Source organism: Microplitis mediator, chromosome 3, assembly GCF_029852145.1.
Source record: "Microplitis mediator isolate UGA2020A chromosome 3, iyMicMedi2.1, whole genome shotgun sequence".
In the NCBI taxonomy this organism is placed as follows: domain Eukaryota; kingdom Metazoa; phylum Arthropoda; class Insecta; order Hymenoptera; family Braconidae; genus Microplitis; species Microplitis mediator.
In genome coordinates this window covers 12,709,464-12,720,963 of record NC_079971.1, presented here as the reverse complement: position 1 = coordinate 12,720,963, position 11,500 = coordinate 12,709,464, and the positions used below count along the sequence as shown (strand labels likewise).

Below are 11,500 nucleotides of genomic sequence, written 5' to 3'. Positions count from 1 at the left end.
TGGTATGAATAAACATTACCGACTTTTTCGTGTAGTCAAAATTTACCTTTAAATCGAGGAAAAATTAACCGCAAATTTTTCTTTCCAACTTTTGCTGTCAAATTGTCGGAAAATTCGGACAGCAAATTTCAGGCAATTTCAATGTCAAATTACAGTCAATTTTAAGCTAACGTGGCTATTAGGGTTACTGCCAGGCAATGACGTTAATTTGATTAAAAGTTTCATTTTAACCCTGAAAGCTACCTGAACCGCAAGTAATTTCAAGCTACTGACGTATTCTGAAGCCAACTTAAAAAAGAAAGTATTATCCAGCCAAGCTTGCCAGAAACTTGTTCGTTAAGGTAGCCGAAAATGTTTCACTGCAGAACTTACTAAGGTGTGGCTATCAGGGTAATTGTTGTCAAAAATGGAAAAGCCTCAAGTTGATGGATATTTGACAAAAAATTCAAGAAAGTGGTTACGTCCTCAGTGGCCTCAAATGCCTCCACCTGTCAATCAATTAGTGAACTTGAAAAACATAAATAGCTTGTATACAAGCTGTCGTCAGTAACGAAAATGCCCGAAATTGACAGATATTTGACGAAAAATTCAAGAAAACTTTTATTCTAGTTTTGCTGTCAAATTGTCAGCAAATTCGAACAGCAAACTTTAGTAATTTTAATTGTCAAATTTCCTGCAATTCGCTGCCCAAATTTGTCGACAATTTGACAGCAAAAGTTGAAAATATAAATTTGCGGTTAATTTTTCTTCAATCTAAAGGTACCCTGATAGCCAAGTTGGCCGCAACTTGTCGACAACTTACTGCCGCAACCTGTCGCCAGATTGGCCGCAAAAGTTGGCATTTCCATAAGTTGTCGGCAACTTTCCGAGCAACTTGTTGACAACTCTCAGCTCGTGTAACTTTTGCCGACAACTTGTAGCCAACATGTAGTCAACAGTTACACGAGCTGAAAGTTGTCGACAACTTGTCGTCAAGTTGGTTGCAATTTAGGTACACTAACTTTCTGATTAGAAACTCTGGCTATCAGGGTAACTTTTGATTAGAAAAATAAGTCGGTAATGTTCATTCTTACTATTTCAGAAGGTAAGCAAATTGATACATAAAACGTCTACAATTTGAGGGTAAAAAAATACTTTATAAGTCGAATTAACAATAAATTGATGTATAACTGCCTGAAAAATTTTGTTTAGTCAGCTTTTGAAGTGAATTTGCATTCTAATTCGGGTAGTAAATTTACGTCAAATTGTATTGCAAGTTGTGTAGAAATTGACGTCAAAAACGGAAATGTCCGAAGCCGACGGAAATTCGAGGAAAAATTCAAGGAAACTTTTGTAAGTGAACTTTTGCTAAAGCAAACTGAGCTATTAGGGCAGTTTGCTCCGTTCAATTTGATCTATAACTTATTGAGCCACACCGTCCATCGTACGGTAATACACCATTTAAATATAGTGGAAACCTAAACATGCAAACATGCAAATAACCTTCTCAATAAGACAATTTATATATAAATTGAGAAAAATATAGATAGCCCGAACTGGGAATCGAACCCAGACCAATTCGGTATCGCGCCGAGTGCTCTACATTTTTTACAACTTTTTGTTCTCTGGCAGTGCCCTTTTTGCATGAAAAAATTTGTAAAAGGATTAAAAATGGGGTTGCTATAGTGTATGCTGGCCTTATTTAATTATTTAAATTAGTTCTCATAACTAAAATCGGTGAAGTTTCATAATTTTATGACGAACAATCAACCATCTTTCGAGTGAAAAAGGAATTTTCTAAAAATTTTGTTTTTTAAAAAAGTTTTTAAAAATTGGAGCTAAATACCGTTCGGTCTACGGTATATAGAGACACGGCAGGCTCGCGCCATGACACTTCACACATATATATGTGTTCGATTTGAACGTGTACTTGGCGCGAGATACTACCGTGTCTCCTGATTAGAATCATTACTTAGAGGAAGTATACATGATTTTGATTGATGAAAAAATCCCGGTGTCTGCTGGGCTCGAACCTGCATCCTTCTGATTCAAAGTCTTTGATGCTATCCACTGCGCTAGCCTACGCATGTGATCGTGTGAGTGTAAATAGCATATTCTTTATGATACCAAACAATAACTGATAAAGAAATAAAAAATCCGTGATGTTATGATTGACGTACTCTTCATATAAATATATCATTATTCTGTACTTCTATTTTTTTTTTATTTTGATAGTTTTTTTATTGAAATTTTAAAAAATAGTACTATAATTATTAATTAAATTTATATCTACTGAAATATTTAATTATTTGCTAGTTAAAGTTACTATTGAAATTGTGAAATTCATAAATTAAGAAGTGAATAATAGTTTCACTTGTAAAAATTATATAAATATCGCTAGTTCAGTAGTGAAAATAACTAATTCGCTAGTGAAAATTATAGTACTAAATTTATTAGTGAGAATTCACTAACGTAATTAATGAAATTACCACTAATTCATGTTTAGAGAGTTCCAAAACCACTCAAACTAGGTTTACATTTTTCCGAATACAATATAATGATTTATTTATCTATTTATTCCAACTTTCTTATAATCTAAATAGATAATTTAATAAGTATGTAATACATTGATTTATTATTTAAGTTATCGACTACTTATTGATAAGATGCAATAAATGTTATAAGATCTCAATATGTAAATTTCAAATGGAAGGTAAATGCACGCCTATTTATGTTTTTCAAGTTCACTAATTAATTAATAGGTGGAGGCACTTGAGGCCACTGAGGACAAAACATGAGGAAACTTCCCTTATAGCACAGCATAGGGACTTCTGAAGTCTCCACGTAGCACAGTTTGCTTTGACAAAAGTTTACTCACAAAAGTGTCCTTGAATTTTTCGTCAAATGTCCGTCAACTTCGGACTTTTCTGTTTTTCACGACAACTTATATACAACCTGCTATACAATTTGACGTAAATTTACTACCCGAATTAGAATGCAAATTTACTTCAAAAGATAACTAGAAAAAATTCATCGTCAATTTTCAGGCGAATTTTTACATCAATTTATTGTTGACTCGAAAAATTGTAAAGTATTTTACCGTCATGTAAACATTTTCATGTATTAATTCGCTTATCTTCAGCAATGGTAAGACCCAACATTACAGACTTTTTTTTGTAGTAAAAATTAACCTTCAAATTGAGGAAAAATTAACTGCATATTTTTCTTTTCAACTTTTGTTGTCAAAATGTCGGCAAATTCAGGAAGAAAATTTCAGGCAATTTCAAGCTAAAGTGGTTATTAGGGAAGTACCCTGATAACCACCATAACCGCAAGTGAACTAGTGCGGCAGCTATCATCCCTCCAGAACTAAACAGCTCACTCGACCTTCCTGTAGGGTTGGTAGTAGAATGGGTGCGGCTGGGTTGGTAGGATAATATTCTTATGTACTACTTTCGAATGAAACCGCAAGGTTGGAGTGATGAACTTGATCTTTTATTGGGTATTTCAAATTACAACGTTTTTACCGAACGTCACTTGTTCACTCTAGTTTTTCACAATTTTATATTTAATTTATAATATAGGATTATTTGTCCTCAACAGATATTTCAATAAGACATTGATTTTATTTTATGCGTCCTTTTACACACCCGAAAAGTGGTTTTATGCGCAAATTAACTCGGCACGAGATGAAATCGCAAATTCACGTGATTTGCGTCACTGGTTCGATGGTATCGGATGGTTTTTAAAATCCGACAAATATTGTACTAGACGAACGATTACTACAGTTGCGTCAGATCGAATTTTAGATCAATATTTGAGGATTTTTAATATAAAGTTTAAATCCCTTACTGACTTTTCGACGCCTAGGGCGGATTCCTGCAGTAAGGTCAATAGAATTTAGCAATCTTTGACTATTTCTTATTGACTATTCGACGCAGATGCGGATAACTGCAATTGGGTTTGAGTTAAATATTATTCAAAAATCCTCTTATTGACTTTTCGACGCCTAGGGCGGATTCCTGCAATAATTGTACACGAAATTTCGACGTTCGAATATTCGCGGACCGTAAGTTTTAAGAACCGACTAGCCCTGAGCTATGGGTGCTCAGACGTTTCATAAACTTTGCTTGGCAATTAGATGGGGAATTTATAATTATCGTCATTGGTGGAAAGTGACGACAGTTTGTTGTTTATTCGTTAAACTTATTGCAGTTGTCTTCCCACTATTCTTTGTCGCATAAAAAGGTGAAAAAGCTGACGCTGCGTTGTCGTGCGCTTTGCAAAGAGGAGCTCGGTAATAATTATTTCAAATAATTATTAAAAATAAAAATAAATTATTTGGACATAACAATCCCCCGGAAAGTAAGAGGGTTGCAAAACTCTCTTGCTTTTCTAAACATATGTCCCCTCTCTTGAAAAGCTCGCGATAACGCTAACAAATTTTAAAAATAGTCTTATAACTAGATATATGAGGCTATTTTGAAAACATATGAGATTAGGTTTGGATTTTTTCCAATATTCATGGTATATATGTATGCGTTACACATATATTTATATATCAATATAAATTTATGTGGTTTTCCCCTAAAATCTATGATTTTCCATCACCAGAAGAATTAAATACTATACTATCATTAATTAAATTTAGGGTTCTATTATTTATTTAATCAAAATCTTATTTATTCTTAAATATTTCCACATGCATACACATATGCATAAATATGACTTCGAGAAATATAATGTTAGGAAATAAGCTGAAGAGAGTAATTCGCAATTAGTGCAAATCTGCATTGACCCGACATCTAGCGATGTTTAATTGCGAGTTCATTTTGCCGCGTCTGCACCAGCGAATTTGATCTCCAGCTACTGTCTTATCTCAGTACGCATTCCGATTGCCTCTCGGTATAATTTGCGAGTGCGGGTGTTCAGTGCAAAACCTACTAGCGAGAAGCTAACTGTGTTATCTTATACAATAAAAAAAACCAAATATCTTTTACGATGTACCCGACTAACCGGCAATACGCGGGCTATTCCACCTGGTTCCAATGTATGAGGAACCGGTGTCGTTTTGACGTAAGTTTTTGTTTTATGTATCGTATATATATATATATATATATATATATATATATATATATATATATATATATATATATATCTACCAAACGCTAATTCTTACGTGTTACTTCTTTTTTTTTTATACCCCCTTTAGTAATAATTTATGTAAAATATTAATTTAAAAACTACATTAAATATTTATTTGCTGGATCGGGATGGTGAAAGAAATAAGAAGTCACTTATTTGGTGTATTGTCCATATTTAATAAAAATAAATCACAGATAATAGCGTAGAGTACAAGAGTCGATCACGAGTTCATATTAGAGCACTTATTGAACATTATTCGATTGCATTTGAGTTTAATTGAGTTTTATATAAATTGCATGGCACCGTACACATGAAATATTATAATTATACATAGAGCGCAGTTGAATTAAAGATTGAGTTTTTGAGTTTAATAGATTATGAGTTTTATATAATTTACACGGCACCATACACGTGAATTAATTTATAATATAGAGCGCAGTAAAGAGTAAATTATTAACAATTAATGATTTACAAATATCATCAATAGTTCGAGTATACATTTTGTCACAATTAATTTTGATACGCGACATTGAGAACGAGTAAGAGCCGAGTATCAAAAAGAGATGCGTAGCGAGCCGAGTCTGAACGTATACTAATTACTTTGCCGTCACAAATAAAATTTGATAATGATTTTTGAGATCAAGATTACTGGATGACTGAATGATGACATCAGTCACACTAGTTGGCATCGAGTACGAGTAAATAATTGAGCAATGAGTAATAAAGTAAATTGTAAATTGAAATGAATTATTTGTGGCTGCAAAGTCACGTGATGGCGAGTATGTGAATAGATATAGCCCGCACGTTAGTTTAACACGCGGTCACCACAGCAATGAGCACAGAGTTTATATATGACAAAACAGATATAATTGAAGAATATAGATGATGACAAATACATGGTGAATCAGCGAGTTGCACTTAGAATGATGTACTTGATAATGTAGAGTAATGAACACGATGTAATTGAATTACAATAAAACTGGTAGCACGTGGTGTTCTATCATGTGTTGTAGAATAATGCCAGTTGCCGCGTAGCTGGCTATCGAGTTGAAATTCCGAGTATCAGAGGGCGCGTCGATAGCAGCACCTCTGGTATAGTAGAGCGTCGAGTTATCAAATGTTCTGGCGCGAACATTTGAAATTCACGCAACATTCCGCCCGCCATCAGGAACAGAGTTGCTGATTATGATCTTGAGTACCTGATGATTGGTGAGTAGATTGCCGTTGAGTTAGGCATCTGGTTCTGGAGCAAGTGGTAAGAGTGCGAGCTTGGCAATTGGACGAGTGAGAGTACCAGTGGCTGTTTGAATGGTTACCACTCGAGTGAAGTTGTCCTTCCCTGGATGGAGTGCAGTCACTTTCGCGAGTGGCCATCGAGTTGGTGGAGTTCGTTCATCAGTGAGAAGGACTAGTGAGCCGAGTTTGATGTCATTTGGTTCGAGCCAGATGACGTTGAATGTAACTGGTAGACCAGTGATTCCAAAAATGCTGGACACGTTGCTGAATGAACTGCCAGCGAGAGAGTCTTGATACTTCTGTATCCATGAGTGAAGGTTCAGGGATCGCAGCGATTGGTCTCCCAATGAGAAAATGACCTGGAGTGAGCGATGAAGGATCCTGAGGATCGTCGGATAGAGCCTCCAATGGTCTCGAGTTCAAAATCCCCTCCACTTGCGTTAAAAGAGTCGTAAGTTCTTCAAACGTGAAGGCTGATTCTCCGAGTGTGCGAGTCAGGTGATGTTTCACCGATTTCACTGCGGCTTCCCATTTACCACCCATATGGGGAGCAGCAGGAGGATTGAAATGCCATGTGATTTGATGCACAGTGGCCCAATCGAGTAGAGCATGAGATTCTTGAGTGCCTTGAGTGAAGAGCCGCTTGAGTTCAGAGTACGCGCCTTGGAATGTCGTTCCACAGTCGCTGTACATATCCCTCGACGGTGAATAAACCGTCGGAGAGCTGCTATAAAACCTGATGATGAGTAGTCGCTGACAAGGTCGACGTGAACTGCTGATGTGGTCAGACAGACAAACACACAGATCCAGCCCTTGTATATCCTGGATCCTCGACCTTTCCATGATTTTATTGATACTGGACCAGCGTAATCGACTCCAGTGTGAGAAAATGGTGGCGCTGGAGTGACGCGTTGAGTTGGGAGTTGTCCCATTAATTGCTGAGCGCGAACACATCGATGACGAGCACAGACGAGACATTTGAGTATGTGTGAACGTACTGGTTGACGTCCACCAATGATCCAGTATCGGAGTCGAGTATGAGCGAGTGTGAGTTGAGTACCACCATGCATGGTACGCTGATGGGCATCAGAGATGACGAGTCGAGTTAGAGCAGCATCACGAGGTAGAATTGCAGGATGCTTCTGTTGATCTGAGTTTGGAGCATTTTCCAATCTCCCCCCTACTCGGATGATGCCATCGGTGTCTTGATAAGCCACCAACCGAGCAAATGGGTGATCCCTTGGCCATGATGCCTGTTTTGCGAGTAATTGGAGTTCAGAGTGGAAATGAATACGTTGAGTTTCCTTGATGCAGAACTGGAGTGCGAGGTTGATTTCAGTTGATGTGAGTGGACGAGCGAGAGTCGAGTGTGGTATGCGTTTGATTATATCGCGTACCCTCCCACAGATTGCTGTAACTCTGAGCATACGCAATAGTGGGATTGGACGTTCCATTAGCGTCCAAGACGAGTTGAGTGGTTGAGCCGAAACATAGAGTGATTTGACTGGACGTCCTTCCAGGTGAGTATCTGCATCTTTATGAATAGGACTGGTTGGCCAGGACGGCGAGTCTTCGAGCAACCATGATGGGCCAGACCACCATAGTTGATGAGTTTTAAGCTGACTGGTTGTCAAGCCTCGAGTTGCACAATCTGCTGGATTGTCAGTGCCAGGGACAAACTTCCAGTGGCCATCTGGAATTAGTTCTTGAATAAATGACACCCTATTCCTGACAAAGTCTTTCCAGCGAGACGGGTGCGAGTGTATCCACGTGAGCGTGATTGATGAATCGGTCCAAAGATATGTTGGCACATGCGAGTAGTTGAGTGTAGCCTGGCAGTGTTTGACGAGTTTTGCCAACATGTGAGCCGCAGTGAGTTCCAAGCGTGGAATCGTTAGGGGTTTCAACGGTGCCACCTTGGTTTTAGAGCAAAGCAGCGTAACCTTTGCCCTCTGAGTTCGAGTTGTCGGTAGGACCTTGATAAATACTGCCGCAGCCATCGCCAATTGCGAGGCATCGGAGAATCCATGGATTTCTAGAGCCGAGTTCGTGGACGAGTGGATCCATCTGGGAATCTTGATGATATGAATCATATCGAGTTGAGTTTTGAATGAAGTCCATTTCTGTCGTAATTCTGCAGACAATGGAGTGTCCCAGCCGAGTTTTACAAGCCAAAGTTCCTGCATGAACATTTTGGCTTGAATTATGAGTGGTGATAGGAATCCCAGTGGATCAAAGATCTGAGCAATCTCTGATAGAATTGCACGTTTTGTGCACGGTTGAGTTGAGCATGGTGGCGAGTGTTTGAACGAGAATTGATCCTTGTTTGAAGACCAGTACATCCCAAGAATTTTGGTGCTGACTTCTGGATCCTCAATTTTATATTGTGTAATCGCTTCCGCACGATTGAGCTGAAGTAATTTGCGATGATTGCTTGCCCATTTGGCGAGTGGGAATCCGCCCGCCTTGCACAGACCCTCGATATCATCTGCAACTGCTTGCAGTGACTCGAGATCATCTGCGCCTCCGGTAATGTCGTCGACATACCGTCCTTTTGTGAGTGGATCGATTGCGAGTGGGAATCTATGTCCTTCATCTTCGACCAATTGGAGCAGGGCTCGAACAGCAAGAAATGGAGCTGATTTCGTCCCATAAGTAACTGTGGTGAGTTTGAAGGGGATGATGTTTCCTTCCTTATCAAACCAGAGTATTTGTTGCAGACCTTGGTCCTTTTCGTGAACCAAAATCTGTCGATACATTTTGGTAACATCTGTGATGAAGATGAACCGGTGTTGTCGCGAGCTGATGAGTACGTCGAAGATGTTAACGAGTAATTTTGGCCCGGTATGCATGATGTCGTTGAGTGAGAGTCCTGAACTGGTTGGTTTTGAGCCGTTGAAGACCACACGGATCTTGAAGTTGTTGTTCTCCTCCTTCAATACCCCATGGTGGGGTAGGAAGTATTGAATTGATGATGTAGATGATGCCGCAGGCACCATGTGCTTGAGTTCGAGATACTCTGCCATGAAGTTCATGTAGAGTGTTTTGAGCCGAGCATCATGATCAAGCCGTCGCATGAGATGTTGTAAGCAGCGACGAGCTGCTGTGTATGAGTTCCCCAGTTGTTGCGAGTCTGATATCAATGGCAGTCTGACGATGTATCTGCCAGAGCTGTCTCGAGTGTGAGTGTCCCGGAAGTGAGCTTCACAAGCCTCTTCTTCGGGAGTTAATGAGCGTAGTTAAGTTGGACTGACCTCTTCTTGGAGCCAGAACCGAGTTAATAAGTCTTGAAGATCTTGATCATGATGATTGGAGACAGCATGATGAATTCTCAGTGGTTTGTTGAGCCGAGCTTGGACTGGACCAATGAGAATCCAGCCAAAAATTGTATTCTGGGCGAGTAATCCAGGAGATTTGCACTTGATGATCTCGCCAGTGATGACCTGGCCGTAGTAATCAGCTCCAAGGATGACATTCGTTGGACCTGGGGTTCCAAACTCTGGATCTGCGAGCGTGAGATGCGAGTACTGTGCCAAGTCGGTGCTTTGGACTTGGTCAGATGGTAATTGAGCAGTTAAACCACTGAGGATGTGAGCCTTTATCGTGAGTGATTGATCCGAGTGGTATGAGCGCAGAGTGAGAGTTGCACACCCTCTGGTATGGCCAGCCTTGGCTGCACCGATCCCTAGGATAGTAAGGTGTGATCGAGCACGAGAAATATTGAGCATTCTTACCAATGAATCTGAAACAAAGGATATCTCAGAACCGGTATCTAAGAGAATGCGTATTGGATGAGTACTTAACTTGGTCACTACGTAGACTTGACAAGTCGCTAGTAACGTAGCGTAATGATGAGTTTGAGTACAACCAGTTGTTGAGTTCTGAGTAGGCGAGTGATGAGTCCGAGTGCTGCGATCATGAGTATTTTGAGCTTGAGTGTGGGCAAGAGTGTTGGTTGAGTGCGGTGAGCTTGTAGTAGGCGAGTGCGAGTGCGTGTCGAGTGCTTGAGTGTCGTGCGGAAGCGCAAAGTCTTATTGAGTTTGAGCAGGAGCACCTCGAGTTTGCGTTGCAGGGATTCCTGGGTGAATCATCGAGTGGTGCTGTTCCTGACACACTCTGCAACGGAATGGTGAGTTGCATGACTCGACTCGGTGGTGTCCAAGACAGTTTGGGCACAATCTGGCTTGGATCACCAGCTGAGTTCGTTGTGGTGGAGTCATTTTGCCAAACTGGTCACATCTGACCAGGTAGTGATCACCTTGGCACAGGTCGCACGGATACTGTGCTTTAGCCACCACTTTGGATTGAGCGCTTGCTGGTGCTGATGCTCCAGCCGATTTTGGAGCCGAGGATGTTGCCATATGAGCATAAGAGGTCTTATGGCCTTTGGAGCTTGAGTGCGAGTTCGAGTGACTGGATTTCTGATGATCACCAGCCTTTGAGGTACTTTCCTCGTAGCGTTCTTGAGCACGAGCACGCTCTGTCAGGAATTGACGTAGCCGGCTGAGTTTTGGGAATTCAACAGAGGCTCCCAATGATAGTTCCCAAGCCTCACGAGTTGAGCGGTCGAGTTTTGAGATGATGATGTGAGTGAGCAGGTAGCAGTCCCCATCCTGGAGATTGACTTTTTGAGCCAAGAGCGCATTGATCGCCTCGTGGGTCTGATCAATCAGCGAGTAAAGTTGTTTTGACGAGCGCGAGGTGAGTGCTGGAAGGTTGACCAGCTTGTCGAGCTGAGCACCGATGAGTAAGCGAGGTACATCATACCGTTTACAAATGGCACCCCAGGCGAGTGAGAAGCTTTCGTTACACATGGGTGTGTTGGCGATTGCTTGAGCTGCCTGTCCTGTCAGGTACGTCTTCAAATAATGGAGACGTTCGACGTCCTCACGGCCAGTGCGATTGATTACCACGGACTTAAACATGTCCCTGAATTCTGGCCACTTGGCATAGTCGCCAGAGAATGGAGTGATGTTGAGTGGAGCGAGGTTGACGCTGCTCTGTGGGCGTTGAGTCGAGTTCTGAGCTTGAGTTGGTTAAGCTGGAGTGTCGAGTTCGTGGATGAGTGTAGATAGGCGAGTGCGAGCTCCCAGGTAAGACCGGTATGTTACATCAAAGATGCCATCTTTGATGTACGAGT

The 11,500-nt window shown here is 40.6% G+C and overlaps 3 protein-coding genes across 3 annotated transcripts; all 3 read right to left on the bottom strand.

Moving 5' to 3' along the window:
- Positions 1 to 6,875: 6,875 nt before the first annotated feature.
- Positions 6,876 to 9,386, bottom strand: LOC130665890 (uncharacterized). Its single transcript, XM_057466519.1, has one exon. The coding sequence runs from the start codon at positions 9,384 to 9,386 to the stop codon at positions 6,876 to 6,878; it is 2,511 nt and encodes an 836-aa protein (XP_057322502.1).
- Positions 9,387 to 9,599: 213 nt separating this feature from the next.
- On the bottom strand, positions 9,600 to 10,088 carry LOC130665889 (uncharacterized). The gene has a single exon (XM_057466518.1). The coding sequence runs from the start codon at positions 10,086 to 10,088 to the stop codon at positions 9,600 to 9,602; it is 489 nt and encodes a 162-aa protein (XP_057322501.1).
- Positions 10,089 to 10,391: 303 nt separating this feature from the next.
- LOC130665888 (uncharacterized) lies at positions 10,392 to 11,285 on the bottom strand. Its single transcript, XM_057466517.1, has one exon. It carries the CDS (start codon positions 11,283 to 11,285, stop codon positions 10,392 to 10,394), a length of 894 nt encoding a protein of 297 aa, XP_057322500.1.
- Positions 11,286 to 11,500: the final 215 nt, after the last annotated feature.

Coding starts and splice junctions, on each gene's coding strand:
- LOC130665889 (XM_057466518.1), bottom strand. CDS start 10,088: ATGCTCAATATTTCTCGTGCTCGATCACACCTTACTATCCTAGGGATC.
- LOC130665888 (XM_057466517.1), bottom strand. CDS start 11,285: ATGTTTAAGTCCGTGGTAATCAATCGCACTGGCCGTGAGGACGTCGAA.
- LOC130665890 (XM_057466519.1), bottom strand. CDS start 9,386: ATGGCAGAGTATCTCGAACTCAAGCACATGGTGCCTGCGGCATCATCT.